The 19,245-nt window shown below is 44.7% G+C and overlaps 1 protein-coding gene across 2 annotated transcripts in view; it reads left to right on the forward strand.

The window, feature by feature from the left end:
• PPP2R2C (protein phosphatase 2 regulatory subunit Bgamma) overlaps positions 1 to 18,962 on the forward strand; it is a 381,993-nt gene extending 363,031 nt beyond the window's left edge. For both annotated transcript variants that reach the window (XM_038745076.1, XM_038745077.1), the window contains 2 exons: positions 4,457 to 4,548; positions 17,728 to 18,962. In XM_038745076.1, the coding sequence (XP_038601004.1) occupies positions 4,457 to 4,548; positions 17,728 to 18,019 (384 nt within the window). In that variant the 3' untranslated portion in view covers positions 18,020 to 18,962. The remainder of the gene's footprint in view (positions 1 to 4,456; positions 4,549 to 17,727) is intronic.
• The last annotated feature ends 283 nt before the right edge of the window (positions 18,963 to 19,245 follow it).

Here is a 19,245-nt window from a genome sequence, read left to right on the forward strand (position 1 = left end):
CCTCTGCCTTCAAACATGCCCATGTCTCCCCTATCCTAAAAAAACCCTCTCTTGACCCCACCTCCCCTTCTAGTTATCGCCCTATCTCACTCCTACCCTTCCTTTCCAAACTCCTAGAATGAGTCATCTACACCCGCTGCCTCGAATTCCTCAAAGCGAACTCTCTCCTTGACCCCCTCCAATCTGGCTTCCGTTCCCTACACTCCACCAAAACTGCCCTCTCAAAGGTCACCAATGACCTCCTTCTTGCCATATCCAATGGCTCCTACTCTATCCTAATTCTCCTCTAATTCTCAACTGCCTTCAACACTGTGGACCACTCCCTTCTCCTCAACATGCTATCCAACCTTGGCTTCACAGACTCTGTCCTCTCCTGGTTCCCCTCTTATCTCTCCAGCCATTCATTCTCGGTCTCCTTTGTGGGCTCCTCCTCCCCCTCCCATCCCCTAACTGTAGGGGTTCCTCAAGGGTTAGTTCTTGGTCCCCTTCTGTTCTCTATCTACACTCACTGCCTTGGTGAACTCATTCGCTCCCATGGCTTCAACTATCATCTCTACGCCGATGATACCCAAATCTACATCTCCACCCCTGCTCTCTCTCCATCCCTCCAGGCTTGCATCTCCTCCTGCCTTCAGGACATCTCCATCTGGATGTCTGCCCACCACCTAAAACTCAATATGTCCAAGACTGAACTCCCTTATCTTCCATCCCAAACCCTGTCCTCTCCCTGACTTTCCCGTCACTGTAGACAGCACTGCCATCCTTCCCATGTCACAAGCCCGTAACCTTGGTGTCATCCTCGACTCCGCTCCCTCGTTCACCCCACACATCCAATCTGTCACCTAAACCTGCCATTCTCACCTTCATGACATCGCCAAGATTCGCCCTTTCCTCTCCATCCAAACTGCTACCTTGCTGGTTCAATCTCTCATCCTATCCCGACTAAATTACTGCATCATCCTCCTCTCTGATCTCCCATCCTCCTGTCTCTCCCCACTTCAGTCTATACTTGACTCTGCTGCCTGGATCATCTTTGTACAGAAACACTCCGAGCATGTTACTCCCCTCTTCAAAAATCTCCAGTGGCTGGCTGCCTGTCAACCTATGAATCAAACAAAAACTCCTCACTCTCAGCTTCAAGGCTGTCCATCCCCTTGCCCCCTCCTACCTCACCTCCCTTCTCTCCTTCTCCAGCCCAGCCCACAACCTCCACTCCCTGCTGCTGCTAACCTCCTCAATGGGCCTCGTTCTCACCTGTCCCACCATCGATCGCTGGCCCATGTCCTTGCCCTGGCCTGGAATGCCCTCCCTGCACACATCTGCCAAGCTAACGCTCTTCCTCCCTTCAAAACCCTACGGAGAGCTCGCCTCCTCCAGCAGGCCTTCCCAGACTGAGTCCTCCCTTTTCCTCTGCTCCTCCTCCCCTCCCATCACCCCCACTCCCTCCCTCTGTCCTACCCCTAGGTAGAGACCCTTCTAGTCCCTTCTAGACTGTGAGCCCGTTGTTGGGTAGGGACTGTCTCTTTATGTTGCCAGTTTATGCTTCCCAAGTGATTAGTACAGTGAGCCCTCAATAAATACGATTGAATGAATGAATGAACAGTGCTTGGCACACAGTAAGCACCTAACAAATATCATAGTCGTTATTGTTATTATTAGTGGAGAGAGCATGAGTCTGCTATTTGTCTGCTGTGTGTGACCTTGGACAAGCCACTTCACTTCTCTGGGCCTCAGTTATATCTGGAAAATGGGCATTAAGACTACAAGTACCATGTGGGGCAGAGACTATGTCCAAACTGATTCTCTTATAAACTATTTTAAAAGTTAGTAGTATTTATTGAGCACCACTTGGGGCATTGTAATCTGGTAAGGTTTTGGGAAGTACAAGACAAAGGACTGGCACATTCCCTGCCCACAAGGAGCTTACACTCTAATGACACAGGAGACTACCCCTGAGGTGAATGCAATTCTAAATAAAGCAGCCAGTAGATAGTGTTGTATGTATTTATTTACCTCCTCCTTAGAACTCATGGGTAAATCAATGGTCTTTTAATCAATAAATGGCATTTACTGAGTGCTTACATTGTGCAAAATTGTGGTACTTATTAGGCCCTTACTAACTGTCAAGCATTGTACTAAGTGCTGGGCTAGATACAAGATAATAAGGTTGGACACAGTCTCTGGCCTCATGGGCCTCACAGTCTTGGGGGAGAGAGAACAGGGGTTGAATTCCCATTTTAGAGATGAGGAAACTGAGGCACAGAGAAGTCAAGTGGCTTACCCAAGTCACACAGCTGGCAAGTGACAGAGCTGGGATTAGAACCCAGATCCTCAGACACCCAGGCCCATGTTCTTTCCACTATTATTATTATTATTATGTTATTTGTTAAGCGCTTGTTATGTGCCAAGTACTGTTCTCCGTGCCGGTGTAGTTACAAGATAATCAAGTTAACCCACATGAGGTTCACAGTCTTAATCCCCGCAGCGTGGCTCAGTGGAAAGAGCATGGGCTTTGGAGTCAGTGGTCATGAGTTCAAATCCTAGCTTCACCAATTGTCAGCTGTGTGACTTTGGGCAAGTCACAACTTCTCTGTGCCTCAGTTACCTCTTCTGTAAAAAGGGGATTGACTGTGAGCCCCCGTGGGACAACCTGATCACCTTATAGCCTCCCCAGCGCTTAGAACTATGCTTTGCACACAGTAAGTACTTAATAAATGTCATTATTATTATTATCCCCATTTTCCAGAAGAGGTAACTGAGGCACAGAGAATTTAAGTGACTTGTCCAAGGTCATACAGCAGACAAGTGGCGGAGCTAGGATTAGAATCTGCTAGGCCATAGAGTGTCTGATGCCAACCTCCTCACTGAACCTCGATCTCATCTATATTTCTGCCAAACCCTTGCCCAAATCCTGCCTCTGGCTAGAACCCCCTCCCCCTTCACATCTGATAGACCACCACCTCCCCACCTTCAAAGCCTTATTAAAATCACACCTCCTCCAAGAGGCCTTCCCCGACTAAGCCCTCATTTCCTCTTCTCCCTCTTCCTTCTGTGCTGCCCTTGCACTTGGATTTTCACCCTTGATTCACGCACCCTCAGCCCCACAGCACTTATAATGTCCATATCTATAATTTATTCACTTATATTTAACACCTATCTCCCCCTCTAAACCGTAAGCTCATTGTGGGCAGGAATCTTGTCTTCCAACTCTAATATTTTACTCTCCCAAACACTTAGCACAGTGCTCTGCATACAATAACAACTCAATAAATATGATTGATTGGCTGATTGGTTCTGTAGATGTATACTGTAATCATCTCGAGATGATTAGAGGGGCGGTGTGGCTTAGTGGAAAGAGAACAGGCTTGGGAGTCAGAGGTCATGGGTTCTAATCCCGGCTCCACCACTTGTCAGCTGTGTGACTTTGGGCAAGTCACTTAACTTCTCTGGGCTTCAGTTACCTCATCTGGAAAATGGAGATTAAGACTTTGAGCCCCACGAGGAACAATCTGATTGCCTTATATCTACTCCAGCACTTAGAACAGTGTTTGGCACAAAGTAAGCACTTAACAAGTACCATCATTATTATTATCATTATTTTCTTGCAGTTGCCTACCCACCTCTGTATCAAACAAAAGGTCCTCACCATTGGCTTTAAAACTCTCCATCACCTCGCTCTCTGTGACAGTGAACCCCGTGTGGAACAATGGACTGTGTCCTTTATAATAAAAATAATAATGATGGTATGTGTTAAGCGCTTATTATGTGCAAAGCACTGTTCTAAGTGCTGGGGAGGTTACAAGATGATCACGTTGTCCCACGGGGGGCTCACAGTTTTAATCCACATTTTACAGATGAGATAACTGCAGCACAGAGAAGTTAAGTGACTTGCCCAAAGTCACACAGCTGACAGTTAGCAGAGCAGGGATTAGAACCCATGATCTCTGACTCCACTGAACCATGCTGCTTCTCATCTTTATCTACCCCAGTGCTTAGTACAGTGCTTGGTGCATAGTAAGCACTTAACAAATACCATTAAAAAAAAAATAATCAGGAGACCCTTATTTTAGTCCTAGCCCTGACTCAGGTCTGCTCTGTGATTTGGGGATGTTCCCTTAAGTTATTTATCCCAGCATTTAGTACAGTGCTTGACACATAATAAGAGCTTAACAACGCAGTAATTGTTATCATTCTTACCATTATTGTTGAATCTCTGCAGTGTTTGCCTTGGGTACTCACTGAAACATTTGCCTGACATTTGTGCTTTGCAGTTTAAAAGTTCCCCAGGGGGTTCTTTAAAGCGAGAAGAACCATAAAAAAAAATATTATGAGCCACATCACTTTAGAGTGCTGGAAGTAAACTGTTTTCGAAAACCCAATAAATTGTAGAGATAATGTTCAGGAGAAGATTATTGCACTGTTCATTTAAAATAATTGCGTTCATTTTCCCTTACAGGTCCACGATTACCTTAGAAGCAAGCTGTGTTCCTTGTATGAAAATGATTGCATTTTTGACAAGTTTGAATGTGCGTGGAATGGATCTGACAGGTAAAAGCACACGTGTGTTTTAACTATGTAGAGATTCCCTCTGATTTAAGGGACCGTTTTGACCCGATGGACCAGTAAGCGCTTAGTACAGTGCTCTGCACACAGTAAGCGCTCAATAAATAAGACTGATTGATTGATTGATTGATAGAGTATTCAGGGTTTCCTACCTTCTCATAGCTCTGGCTACGAGGAACAACCTGATCACCTTGTATCCTCCCCAGCGCTTAGAACAGTACTTTGCATACAGTAAGCACTTAATAAATGCCATTATTATTATCTGTACATGACAGTGAGGTGTCGTGGAAAGAGTCAGGAAGTCCAGCGGTGTAGGTTGAAGTCTCAGATTTGCCCCCGGCCTGCTGTGTGACTATGGGCAAGTCACATAACCTTTCTGGGCCTGAGTTTCCTCCTCTGGAATACGGGAGTAATAATATCCGACTTTTCCTACAACACAGGGAGGTTGGACTAAGATTGTAAGGACCCCAGTGAGAAGCAGTGTGGTTTAGTGGGTAGAGCCTGGGCTTGGGAGTCAGAGGTCATGGGTTCTAACCTTGGGTCTGCCACTTGTCAGCTGTGTGACTTTAGGCAAGTCACTTAACTTCTCTGTGCCTCAGTTGCCTCATCTGTAAAATGGGGATGAAGACTGTGAACCCCACGTGGGGCAAACTGATTACTTTGTAGCTTAGAACAGTGCTTGGCACATAGTAAGCGCTTAACAAATACCATCATCATCATCAGCCTAATTAATGTGTTTCTATACCAGGGCTTAGAACAGTGTCTGATACATAGTGAACACGTAACAAATACCACAATAATAATAGGTACAGTGATAGCACTTAGACAACTAAGAACACTATATAAATTCAGTTGTTATTAAGCACCTACTTTGTGAGAAGCGCCGTGTTAGACTCTGTGGAGAACTGCAAAGGAAAAACAAATAAGAGGCCTTTAGGAGTTTGCAGTTGATTAGCAGGGAAATCGTATCAAACTCAAGTAAACGCTATATCTACAATTCTATTTATTTATAATGATGCTACTGATGCCTGTTTACTGGTTTTGATGTCTGTCTCCCCCTTTCTAGACTGGGAGCCCATCGTTGAGTAGGGATTGTCTCTGTTGCTGAATTGTACTCTTCTAAGTGCTTAGTACAGTGCTCTGTACACAGTAAGCACTCAATAAATATGATTGAATAAATAAATGAATGAAAGTTACTAAAGTTTTGTTAGCCACCGTGCTAATAGAGAAAGAATGATAATGATCATAACAATAATTGTGGTATTTGTTAAGCACTCTGTGCCAAGTACTGTACAAAGCACTGGGGTAGATAAAATTTAACAGAGCAAGTACAATCCTTGTTCCATACGGACTTCAAGTTCTAAGTAGTAGCAATATTCTTGTTATTATTGCTAGTCATCATGGGCAGGGAATGTGTTAGTTTACTGTTGTATTGCACTCTCCCAAGTGCTTAGTACAGTGTATTGCACACAGTAAGCGTTTGATAAATAAAACTCAATTTGCCCCCTTTATTCACCCCACCCCCAGCCCCACAGCACTTCTGTAATAGATGTAATTTATTCATTTATATTAACGTCTACCTCCCCTGCTAGACTATAAGCTCAATTTGAGCAGGAAATATGTCAGTTTTACTATTATGCTGTTCTCTCCCCACCTTTTAGTACAGTGCTCTGCACACAGTGAGAGCTCAATAAATATGATTGATTGATTATTAAGCGCTTACTGTGTGCAGAGCACTGCACTAAGCCCCTGGAAAGAATACATAGGTGGGAGTTAGATGTGGCTCCTTTCCCGCAGAGGGTTTGCAATTTAAATAGGAGGGAGAAAAGTACTGAAATCATATTTTATGTGTTGAGGAAACCGAGTCACTGAGAATTTACCTCATCTGTAAAATGGGGATTAAGACTGTGAGCCCCATGTGGGACAACCTGATTACCTTGTATCTACCCCAGCCTTTGAAACAGTGTTTGGCACATAGTAAGCGCTTAACAAATACTATTATTATTATTATTATTATTATTATTATTATTATTATTATTATTATTATCATCATCATTATTGAAGCAGCATGGCTCAGTGGAAAGAGCCCAGGCTTTGGAGTCAGAGTTCATGGGTTCAAGTTCCGGCTCCGCCAATTGTCAGCTGTGTGACTTTGGGCAAGTCACTTCACTTCTCTGTGCCTCAGTTCCCTCATCTGTAAAATGGGGATTAAGACTGTGAGCCCCCCGTGAGACAACCTGACCACCTTGTAAACTCCCCAGTGCTTAGAACAGTGCTTTGCACATAGAAAGCGCTTAATAAAATGCCATTATTATTATTATTATTATTATTAAGTGAAGTGACTTGCCCAGGGTCACATAGCAGACAAGTTGCAGAGCTGGGATTTGAACCCTGGTCCTCTGAATCTCAGGTTCTTGATCATCCCACTAGGCAGAGGTGCTTCTCACTTTAGCCCAGATTATTCTGGAAGCAGCGTGGCTTTGTGGAAAGAGCACAGACCCGGGATTCAGAGGACATGGGTTCTAATCCAGCTCTGCCACATGTCCGCTGCATGATCTTGGGCAAGTCACTTCATTCATTCATTCATTCATTCATTCATTCGTATTTATTGAGCGCTTACTGTGTGCAGAGCACTGTACTAAGCACTTGGGCAGTACAAGTTGGCAACATATAGAGACGGTCCCTACCCAACAGAGGGCTCACAGTCTAGGCGGGGAAGGCAGACAACAAAACAAAACAAAACGAAACATATTAACAAAATAAAATAAATAGAATAAATATGTACTAATCAAATAAATAATCAATCAATCGATCATTCGTGTTTATTGAGTGCTTACTGTGTGCAGAGCACTGTACTAAGCGCTTGGGAAGTGCAAGTTGGCAACATATAACTTCACTTTTCTGTGCCTCAATTACCTCATCGGCAAAATGGTGGTAAAGACTGTGAGCCCCAGGTGGGACAGGGGCCGTGTCTGACTTGATTATCCTGTATCTACTCCAGTGCTTAGAACAGTGCTTGGCCCGAAGTAAGTGCTTTACAAATACCACGATTATTATTATCATTATTATTATTGTTATCACTGGGATGAGCAACATTTTCATTTCTAGAACAGCACCTGACTGGTCTATACTGGGTCTCTAAAAGAATTATTTTCCAAATGGGATCCTCTACTTGATGGCAAGCTCCTATTATTATCATTATTATTATTGTCATCACTGGGATGAACAACATTTTCATCTCTAGAACAGCACCTGACTGGTCTATACTGGGTCTCTAAAAGAATTATTTTCCAAACGGGATCCTCTACTTGATGGCAAGCTCCTTATGGACAGGGATCCTGTCTACCTAGCTTTGAACTCTCCCAGTTATGCAACACAGTGCTCTGTCCACATTAAGGGTCAATCGTATTTATTGAGTGCTTGCTATGTGTAGAGCACTGAACTAAGCACTACGAAGAGTAATGAAAATAATGATAATGATGGTATTTCTTAAGCGCTTATTATGTGCCAAGCACAGTTCTAAGCGCTGGGATAGATACAAGGTTATCAGGTTGTCCCATGTGGGGATCACAGTCTTAATCCTCATTTTACAGATGAGGGACCTGAGGCACAGAGAGGTTAAAACAGCGCTTTGCACAAAGTAAGCACTTAACAAATACCATCATTATTATTATTATTAAGTGACTTGTCCAAAGTCACACAGCTGACAAGGGACAGAGCCAGGATTAGAACCCCTGACTTCTGACTCCCAAACCCGGGCTCTTTCCACTAAACCACACTGCTTCTCTGCAATATAACAATATAACCAACATGTTTCCTTCCCACAATGAGCTTACAGTCTAGAAGGGGAGACAGGCATTAATATAAATAAATGAAATTACAGATGTGTATATAAGTGCCGTGGGGCTAGGAGGGGAGATCAATAATATTAATAATAATTGTGGTGTTTGTTAAATGCTTATTATGTGCTAGGCACTTTACTAAGCGCTGAAGTAGATACAAGGTAATTGGGTTGGTCCCACATGGGGTTCACTGTCTTCATCCCCACTCTACAGATGAGGTAACTGAGGCCCAGAAAAGTGAAATGACTTGCCCAAAGTGGTGTAGTGGATAAAGCACGGGCCTGGGGGGGCAGAAGGATCTGGGTTCTAATCCCATCTCCGTTACTGGTCTGCTGTGGGACCTTGGTCAGTCACTTCACTTCTCTGTGCCTCAGTTCCCTCATCTGGAAAATAGGGATTAAGAATGTGAGCCCTATGTGGGACAGAGACTCTGTCCAACTCAATTATCTTCCCCAGCACTTAGAGCAGTGCTTGTCACATAGTAAGTGCTTAACAAATACCATTATTATTATATATTATTATTATTATCTACCCCAGAGCTTAGAATAGTGCCTGGCCCATAGTAAGCACTTTAACAAATGCCCTAATAACAATTATAATAATAATTATTATTATTATAAGTGTTGGAGCTGGGATTAAGACCCAGATCCAACAATTATAATAATAATAATTATTATTATAAGTGTTGGAGCTGGGATTAAGACCCAGATCCTTCTGGCTCCCAGGCTGGGCTCTATCCACTAGTCTACACTGAATAACACAGATGAATTAATCGATATTGCATTGCCAATCTACAAACTAAGGAGTCTGTTACTCCTTGCTGTATAAAATGATTCACAGTATTGACAGGAAGCAATTAATGGACACAAATTTCATACCCCGCAGATGAAATTGATGGTGAACAGGTAATACAGAGGCTAGAGATACAATCCCTGCCCATGCAAGAGTTAATAATAATAATAATAGTAATAATATTTGTTAAGCACTTATTGTGTGTCAGGGACTCTACTAAACACTGGGGTGGGTACAAGCAAATCTGACTGGACACAGTCCCTGTCTCACATGGGGCACACCATCTTAATCCCCATTTTACAGATTCATTCACTCATTCAATCGTATTTATTGAGCGCTTACTGTGTGCAGAACAATGTACTAAGCGCTTGGGAAGTACAAGTTGGCAACATATAGAGATGGTCCCTACCCCATTGGCCTACACAGGGTGCTCTAGCAGGAAAATAGGTGCTGGCTAAATCAGTGGTAATGGATATTGATTATTGATTAGAACGTGATTGATGGCCAGAGGCTCCAGTGAATGAGAACTAATACAATCAGACAGACCTGATCTTATTTGGAGAAGGATGCATTAATCAGCCTCTACTTGAGAATGAGCATCACTTAGTGGATAGTGCACAGACCAGGCACTCAAAATGACCTGGGTTCTATATCCGACTCCACCACTTGTCTGTTCTTTGACCTTGGGCAGTCCTTTCACTTCTCTTGGCCTCAATTCCCTCATCTGTAAAATGGGGTTTAAGATAGTGAGATATCCGCATGGGATAGGGACTGAGTCCAACCTGATTAGCTTGTATCTACCCCAGTGCTTAGTACAGCGTCTGGCACATAGTAAGTACTTAACAGATACCACTAAAAAAAAAAAAGCAAGTTAAAGCAGGCAGCCACCACAGAAAGCTATATCTGACCCATTAATGGAGGACGGTAATATTTCAAGTAACATGGCTCATGCAATGTTCAGGCAAAAGGGGACAACAAATCATCAGCCTTTTTAGGAGAAGCGTGGGTTGGGGAATAGAGGCATGAGCTTCCACATGTCCCTCCTTCACTGGAACTTGTTCTCTCCTGCCCTGCCGTTGACCCCTGGCCCACGTCCTACCTCTGGCCTGTGGTTTTACTCCCAAAACCTTGATCCTGCCACAACCACATCAGTGGCCCAGTGAGGAAGTTAGTGGCACCAGTGGAGTGGAGTGTGTGGGCTGGGATGGAGAAGGAGAGAAGGGAGGGGAGGTAGGAGGGGGTAAGGGGATGGACAGCTTGGAAGCCAATAGTGAGGAGTTTTTGCTTCGTGCAACCACTGGAGATTTTTGAGGAGGGGAGTGACATGCCCAGGTGGTTCTGTACGAAGATAATCCGGGCAGCAGAGTGAAGAATAGACTGAAGCGGGGAGAGACAGGAGGATGTAAGAACAGAAAGGAGGCCGATGCAGTCATCCAGTCGGGTTAGAATGAGAGATTGAACCAACAAGGTAGCGGTTTGGATGGAGAGGAAAGGGCGGATCTCGGCGATGTTGTGGAGGTGAGACTGGCAGGTTTTGGTGACGGATTGGATGTGTGGGGTGAACGAGAGGGCAGAGTTGAGGATGACACCAAGGTTGCGGGCTTGTGAGACAGGAAGGATGGTAGTGCCGTCTACGGTGACGGGAAAGTCAGGGAGAGGACAGGGTTTCAGAGGGGATATAAGGAGCTCAGTCTTGGACATGTTGAGCTTTAGGTGGCGGGTGGACATCCAGATGGAATTGTCCTGAAGGCTGGAGGAGAATCGAGCCTGGAAGGAAGGAGAGAGAACAGGGGAGGAGATATAGATTTGGGTGTAGATTTGAATCTACCCCAGTGCTTAGAACAGTGCTTGGCACATAGCAAGAGCTTAACAGATACCTTAATTATTATTTTATGCGGCTCATGCTGTACCTCAAGGTATACTTTTGCATTGGAATTTTTCATCTACAATTCGATAGTGGGCGTGTCACCACCAACCATCGCCAAGATCCACAGTAGGAGCATTTCAAAAATCATCTTCGTTTCTCTATTTTCTCTTTTTGAAATATTTATCAACTCACCGATATCAACTTGCTCCCACTGGCTAGCATTTTCTAAATAAAGGAAATTGCAGGCTGGACTCTTGTGAATGCTATGCTCATATTTCATCAGAGAGTGTGACCTTGTATAGAAATGCCTTCTTTCCATTTCCATAATGCTGCTTAATCTCAGGCCTGGGAATCAGAAGGTCATGGGTTCTAATCCCAGCTCCACCACTCATCTGCTGTGTGACCTTGGGCAAGTCATTTCACTTCTCTGGACCTCGGTTACCTCATCTGTAAAATGGGGATTGAGATTGGGAGTCCCTTGTGGGACAGGGACTGTTTCCAACTTGATTAACTTGTATCCACCCCAGCACTTAGAACAGTGCTTGGCACATAGTAAGCACTTAACAAGCACCATAATGGTTATCATTATTATTTCTAGGGTCGCTGAAATGTAGTAAACAGGCTGGCTTGAAAAGCAGCCAATGACTTACAGAATCGGAGATTTGGGAGAGAATAATAATAATGATAATAATGATGGTATTTGTTAAGCACTTACTATGTGGCAAGCACTGTTCTAAGCACTGGTATAGATACAAGGTAATCAGGTTGTCCCACGTGGGCTCACAGTCTTATTCTCCATTTTACAGATGAGGGGACTGAGGCACAGAGAAGTTAAGTGGCTTACCCAAAGTCACACAGTTGACAAGTGGTGGAGCTGGGATTAGAACCCATGACCTCTGACTCCCAAGCCCGGACTCTTTCCACTAAGTCACGCTGGACTGTTTTGTATAAATTCATTCATTTATTCATTCATTCAATCGTATTTATTGAGCACTTACTGTGTGCAGAGCACTGTACTAAGCACTTGGGAAGTACAAGTTGGCAACATATAGAGACTGTCCCTACCCAACAGCGGTCTCACAGTCTAGAAGGGGGAGACAGACAACAAAACAAAACATATCAAAATAAAATAAATAGAATAAATATGTACAAGTAAAATTAATAAATAGAGTAATAATTACGATAAATACGTACAAACATCTATACATATATATAGGTGCTGTGGGGAGGAGAAGGAGGTAAGGCGGGGGGATGGGGAGGGGGAGGGGGGGAGAGGAAGGAGGGGACTCAGTCTGGAAAGGCCTCCTGGAGGAGGTGAGCTCTCAATAGGGCTTTGAAGGGAGGAAGAGAGCTAGTTTGGCGGATGGGCAGAGGGAGCAGGGCATTCCAGGCCAGGGAGATGACGTGGGCTGGGGGTCGACGGTGGGACAGGCGAGAACGAGGCACAGTGACGAGATTAGTGGCAGAAGAGCGGAGGGTGCGGGCTGGGCTGGAGAAGGAGAGAAGGGAGGTGAGGTAGGAGGGGGCGAGGTGATGGACGGCCTTGAAGCCGAGGGCGAGGAGTTTTTGCCTGATGTGTAGGTTGATGGGTAGCCACTGGAGATTTTTGAGGAGGGGAGAAACATGCCCAGAGCATTTCTGCACAAAGATGATCAGGGCAGCAGCGCGAAGTATGGATTGAAGTGGGGAGAGACAGGAGGATGGGAGATCGGAGAGGAGGCTGATGCAGTAATCCAGTCGGGATAGGATGAGAGGTTGACAGAGCAGGGTAGCGGTTTGGATGGAGAGGAAAGGGCGGATCTTGGCGATGTTGCGGAGGTGATACTGGCAGGTTTTGGTGACGGATTGGATTTTTGTGGGTTGGTACTGGATTTCACAAAAGTTCAAGTTGAAAAAGAGATACTAGGGAGTTTTGATTTGTGCCACTTGCTGATCAGCAGAGAACTGGAGTCTTGGAGCTGGTCTGTTTCCATTCATTCATTCATTCAATTGTATTTAGTGAGTGCTTACTGTGCGTAAAAGCACCATACTCATCGCTTGGGAGAGGACAATACAACTATGAACAGACACCTTCCCTGCCCATTATGAACTCACAGTCTAGAGGAGCAGACAAATATCAATATTCATAAATAAATAGATTATTCATTCATTCATTTGTATTTATTGAGTGCTTACTCTGTGCAGAGCACCGTTCTAAGCACTTGGGAGATTGAGGATGGGAAAAAGGATAAATGAAGAGAGCAAGTCAGGGTGACGCAGAAGGAAGTGGGAGAAGAGGAGAGGAGGGCTTAGTCAGGGAAGGCCTCCTGGAGGAGATGGGCCTTCAATACGGCTTTGAATTCGGGAAGAGGAATTATGTGTCTGATATTAGGAGGAGGGCATTCCAGGCCAGAGGTAGGAGGTGGGTGAGAGGCTGGTGGAAAGAGCACTGGCATGGGTGTCAAAAGACCTGGGTTCTAATTCCAGCTCTCCCAGTTGCTTGCTGTTTGAGCTTGGGTAAGTCTGTGCCTCAGATTCCTCAACTGAAAAATGGGATTCAGTACTTCCTACTTAAGACAGTGAGCCCCATGTGGGACAGGGGCTGTGTCTGAAATAAGAATAATAATGTAGTTTATATTGTTATATTGTCCTCTCCCAAGCACTTACTACAGTGCTTTGCACACAGTAAGCACTCAGTAAATATTATTAACTGGTGCTCTGTATGCAGTAAGTGCTCAATAAATAAGACTGACTGATTTACTAATAAAAATAATAAAAACAATAAATGCGGTATTCATTAGGTGCTCTGTGCCAATCCCTGTTCTACGCACTGGAGTAGATTCAGTATAATCAGGTCAGACATGTCCCTGTCCCACATGGGGCTCCTCTTAATCCCCATTTTCCAGATGAGGTAACTGAGGCCCAGAGAAGTGAAGTGACTTGCCCAAGGTCACATGGCAGACAAGTGGCAGAGTTGGGATTAGAACCCATGACCTTCTGCCTCCCAGAACTTTGCTCTTTCCACTAGGCCACTCTGCTTCTCCAGTTGCTGCCTTGCGTCCCCAATGTTTAAAGGCAGCAAGGCCAACCAGATTCAGCCCCACAAATAACTCAATCAAGGCTCCATCTCCATCGAAAAATCCCAAATTTGTTTGGATTTTTAGAGAAAAAAATGGAAATGACATGCCATGCGATGGCTGTCCTTAGCTGTCAAACGTTTAGAGACATTTGCTCCTGGGTGAAAATTCTCTCACACAGAGATAAAAATCAAAATAAATTGGGAGTGCGCTAGAGGGAATTGGACCTTAGAGAAATTGGAAATTGGAGAAAGGCACTGAGACAGAGAGATTAAGACAGAGAGCAACATAGAGAGTAAAAGAGGCAGACAGAGTACTGGAGTGACAGATGTGAAATCAATCTGTCAATCGATGGCATTTATTGAATGCTGACTTTGTTCAGAGGACTGTACTAAGCGCTTGGGAGAGTACAGTGAAGCAGAAAGGGTAGATTGTAAACTCACTGTGGGCAGGGAATATGTCTATCTTATTGTTCTATTGTACTCTCCCAAGTGCTTAGTACAGTGCTCTGCACACTGTAAGTGCTCAGTGACTGACTGACCTGTTCCCTGCCCACAACAAGCTTACAGTTCAGACCTCTTACCATTAAGAAATCTGCAAAAAAAGATGGAAAAGGGAAATCCTTCAGTCAGGCAGTCAGTCCATCATAGGTATTGAGTGCTCACTGTGTGCGGAGCACTGTACTAAGTGCTTGGGAGAGAACAGTGAAGCAGAAAGGGTAGATTGTAAACTCACTGTGGGCAGGGAATATGTCTATCTTATTGTTCTATTGAACTCTCCCAAGTGCTTAGTACAGTGCTCTGCACACTGTAAGCACTCAGTGAGTGACTGACCTGTTCCCTGCCCACAACAAGCTTACAGTTCAGACCTCTTACCATTAAGAAATCTGCAAAAAAAGATGGAAAAGGGAAATCCTTCAGTCAGGCAGTCAGTCCATCATAGGTATTGAGTGGTCACTGTGTGCGGAGCACTGTACTAAGTGCTTGGGAGAGAACAGTGAAGCAGAAAGGGTAGATTGTAAACTCACTGTGGGCAGGGAATATGTCTATCTTATTGTTCTATTGAACTCTCCCAAGGGCTTAGTACAGTGCTCTGCACACTGTAAGCACTCAGTGAGTGACTGACCTGTTCCCTGCCCACAACAAGCTTACAGTTCAGACCTCTTACCATTAAGAAATCTGCAAAAAAAGATGGAAAAGGGAAATCCTTCAGTCAGGCAGTCAGTCCATCATAGGTATTGAGTGCTCACTGTGTGCGGAGCACTGTACTAAGTGCTTGGGAGAGAACAGTGAAGCAGAAAGGGTAGATTGTAAACTCACTGTGGGCAGGGAATATGTCTATCTTATTGTTCTATTGAACTCTCCCAAGGGCTTAGTACAGTGCTCTGCACACTGTAAGCACTCAGTGACTGACTGACCTGTTCCCTGCCCACAACAAGCTTACGGCCCAGACCTCTTACCTTCAAGAAATCTGCAAAAAAAGATGGAAAAGGGAAACTTATCCCTCCTTCACACTCATCTGAGCCAAAAGGCAGTCTCCTCTGGAGACGTACCCCACTCCTGGCATCATTCTCCTTCCCCCTCTAGGCTGTAAGCTCCTTGTGGGCAGGGAATGTGTCTGTTTATTGTTGCGTTGTCCTCTCCCAAGCACTTAGTACAGTATTCTGAGCATAGTAAGCGCTCAATAACTACGATGCACTGACTGCCTGACTGAAGGAGTGATAAGTTTGTATTTGTTGAGACCTTACCCTTTTTTATGTTATTTGTTAAGAGCTTACTGCATGCCAAATACTGTTCTAAGCACTGGGGTAGATACAAGGTAATCAGGTTGGACAAAGTCCATGTCCCTCATGGGGCTCACAGTCTTGATCCCCATTTTACAGATGATGTCACTGAGTCATGGAGAAGGTAAGTGACTTGCCCAGGGACACACAGCAGACCAGGGGTGGAACCAGTTCATTCAGACTCCCAATACTCTATCCACTAGGCCATACTGCTTCTCCAGTCACTGTCTGGAGACCCCAGGGTTTAAAGACAGAAAGGCTAACCGGATTCAACACCCCAGGCAACTCAGTCAGTGGTATTTATTGGGAACTTATTGTGGGCAGAGAATTGTACTACAACTAGTATTAAAAATAAGAATCATCACTATAATTGTATCTGTTCAGCACTTACTATATGCCAAGCACTGGGGTGGATACAAGCTAATCAGACTGGACCAAATCCCAGTCCCACAGGGGGCTCCCAGTCTTAATACCCATATGACAGATGAGGGAACTGAGGCCCAGAGAAGTGAAGTGACTTGCCCAAGGTCACACCACAGACCAGGGGTGGAGCCGGGATTAGAACCCAGGGTCTTTCTGGCTCCCGGGCCTGGGTTCTATCTGCTAGTCCATGCTGCCTCTCCATTTGCTGTTAGAGCCTCTTCCTCCCTTCAAGGCCCAACTGAGAGCTCACCTCCTCCAGGAGGCCTTCCCAGACTGAGCCCCTTCCTTCCTCTCCCCCTCGTACCCCTCTCCATCCCCCCCCATCTTGCCTCCTTCCCTTCCCCACAGCACCTGTATATATGTGTATATGTTTCTACATATTTATTACTCTATTTATTCATTTTACTTGTACCTATCTATTCTATTTATTTTATTTTGTTAGTATGTTTGGTTTTGTTCTCTGTCTCCCCCTTCTAGACTGTGAGCCCACTGTTGGGTAGGGACTGTCTCTATACGTTGTCAGCTTGTACTTCCCAAGCGCTTAGTACAGTGCTCTGTACACAGTAAGCGCTCAATAAATCATCAATCATATTTATTGACTAATTATATTGATTTAATAAATCAATTAATAAATAAATACTGATTTATCAATCTATAAATGCGATTGATTGATTGATTGATTGATTGATTGAGTCCCCTGGGTTTCAAGAAGCAAGGCTGACCAGTTTCCACACCCCAAACGACTCAATTGAAGGTATTTATTGAGATCTTACTTTCGTTCATTCATTCATCCATCCAGTCGAATTTATTGTGCGCTTACTATATGCAAAGTAAGCACTTGGGAGAGTACACAGCGTGGCTCAGTGGAAAGAGCACTGGCTTGGGAGTCAGAGGTCATGGGTTCTAATCCCGGCTCCGCCATTTGTCAGCCCTGTGACTTTGGGCAAGTCACTTAACTTCTTTGGGCCTCAGTTCCCTCATCTGTTGTACTTCCCAAGCACTTGGGACAGTGCTCTGCACACAGTAAGCGTAAAATAAATATGATTGAATGAATGTAAAATGGGGATTAAGACTGTGAGCCCCACGTGGGACAACCTGATCCCCCTGTATCCTCCCCAGCGCTTAGAACAGTGCTCTGCACATAGTATTCGCTTAACAAATGCCATTACAATTATTATTATTATTACACTGTACTAGTGTTGTCACACTATAACAACAAGCAGACACATTCCTGCTCACAACGAGCTCCCAGTCCAGAATGGGGAGACAGACATTACTATAAATAAATAAATAGATAAATAAATCAACTCTGTGGGCGGCGCACTGTACTAAGCTCCTGGGAGAGTCCAATACAGCAGAGTCGACAGGGGCCTGACTGACCTGTCACCTTTCCCCTCACAGCGTCATCATGACGGGGGCATACAACAACTTCTTCCGCATGTTTGACCGGAACACCAAGCGAGACGTGACCCTGGAGGCCTCGCGGGAGAGCAGCAAGCCGCGGGCCGTCCTCAAACCCCGCCGCGTCTGCCCCGGCGGGAAGCGTCGCAAGGACGACATCAGCGTCGACAGTTTGGATTTTACCAAGAAAATCCTCCACACGGCCTGGCATCCCGCCGAGAACATCATCGCCATAGCAGCCACAAACAATCTGTACATATTTCAGGATAAAGTGAACTCAGAAATGCACTAAGTGTATCTGTATTTATAAACCAGCCTTTGGGCGAGTTGTACGAGATGATCTTCTCTCCCTCCCCCCCCAACCCCCCAAAAAAAAGCCTTCTCCGTGATCCCCAGTTTCCCCTCAGCCGGAATCTCTATTGGCGATAACCAACTGTCGGAGTCAAATCACACGCGGAAAAGCTCACGGCAACTGAAGAGCCAAAGGCGCTGTTCCAAATTGAAATATTTGTCGCTTTTTCTAAGATCTGGCATTACAAGATGTTTGGCGTTCACTAATCTTCTCTCTTTTCTTGGTCTGCAGCATTGACCACTTTAGTTAAAGCATTTGACCTCTCAGTTGTTAATTTGTCGCTGTAACTTTTCCTGCTACTTCAGTCTCCACCCAGATTTCCTTGGGGGGAAGGAGAAAAGATTTCTTTCATACTCCGGTGGGCATGGTATATGACTCAAAGGACGATCGATAGGCTTAGTGGCGACCCAAAAATCACTTTCCTGGTCAGGTATCAGACAGTTTTCTTTATTCCAGAGTTTTGTTCTCTTGACGTTGAAGCTGATCTCCAAACACTTTTGCCCTGGGGAGGAGGAGGGCACTTTTAGTTTAATCTCCATCGAAAAATCCCAAATTTGTTTGGATTTTTAGAGAAAAAAATGGAAATGCCATGCCATGCGATGGATGTCCTTAGCTGTCAAACGTTTAGAGGCATTTGCTCCTGGGTGAAAATTCTCTCACGCAGAGATAAAAATCGAAATAAATTGGGAGTGCGCTAGAGGGAATTGGACCTTAGAGAAATTGGAAATTGGAGAAAGGCACTGAGACAGAGAGATAAAGACAGAGAGCAACATAGAGAGTAAAAGAGGCAGAGTGCTGGAGAGACAGATGTGAAATCAATCAATCTGTCAATTGATGGCATTTTATGAATGCTGACTTTGTTCAGAGGACTGTACTAAGCGCTTGGGAGAGTACAGTGAAGCAGAAAGGGTAGATTGTAAATTCACTGTGGGCAGGGAATATGTCTATCTTATTGTTCTATTGTACTCTCCCAAGGGCTTAGTACAGTGCTCTGCACACTGTAAGTGCTCAGTGACTGGGTGACCTGTTCCCTGCCCACAACAAGCTTACAGTCCAGACCTCTTACCATTAAGAAATCTGCAAAAAAAGATGGAAAAGGGAAACTTATCACTCCTTCAGTCAGGCAGTCAGTCCATCGTAGTTATTGAGCGCTTACTATGTGCAGA

This window comes from Tachyglossus aculeatus, chromosome 4 (genome assembly GCF_015852505.1).
Source record: "Tachyglossus aculeatus isolate mTacAcu1 chromosome 4, mTacAcu1.pri, whole genome shotgun sequence".
In the NCBI taxonomy this organism is placed as follows: Eukaryota; Metazoa; Chordata; class Mammalia; order Monotremata; family Tachyglossidae; genus Tachyglossus; species Tachyglossus aculeatus.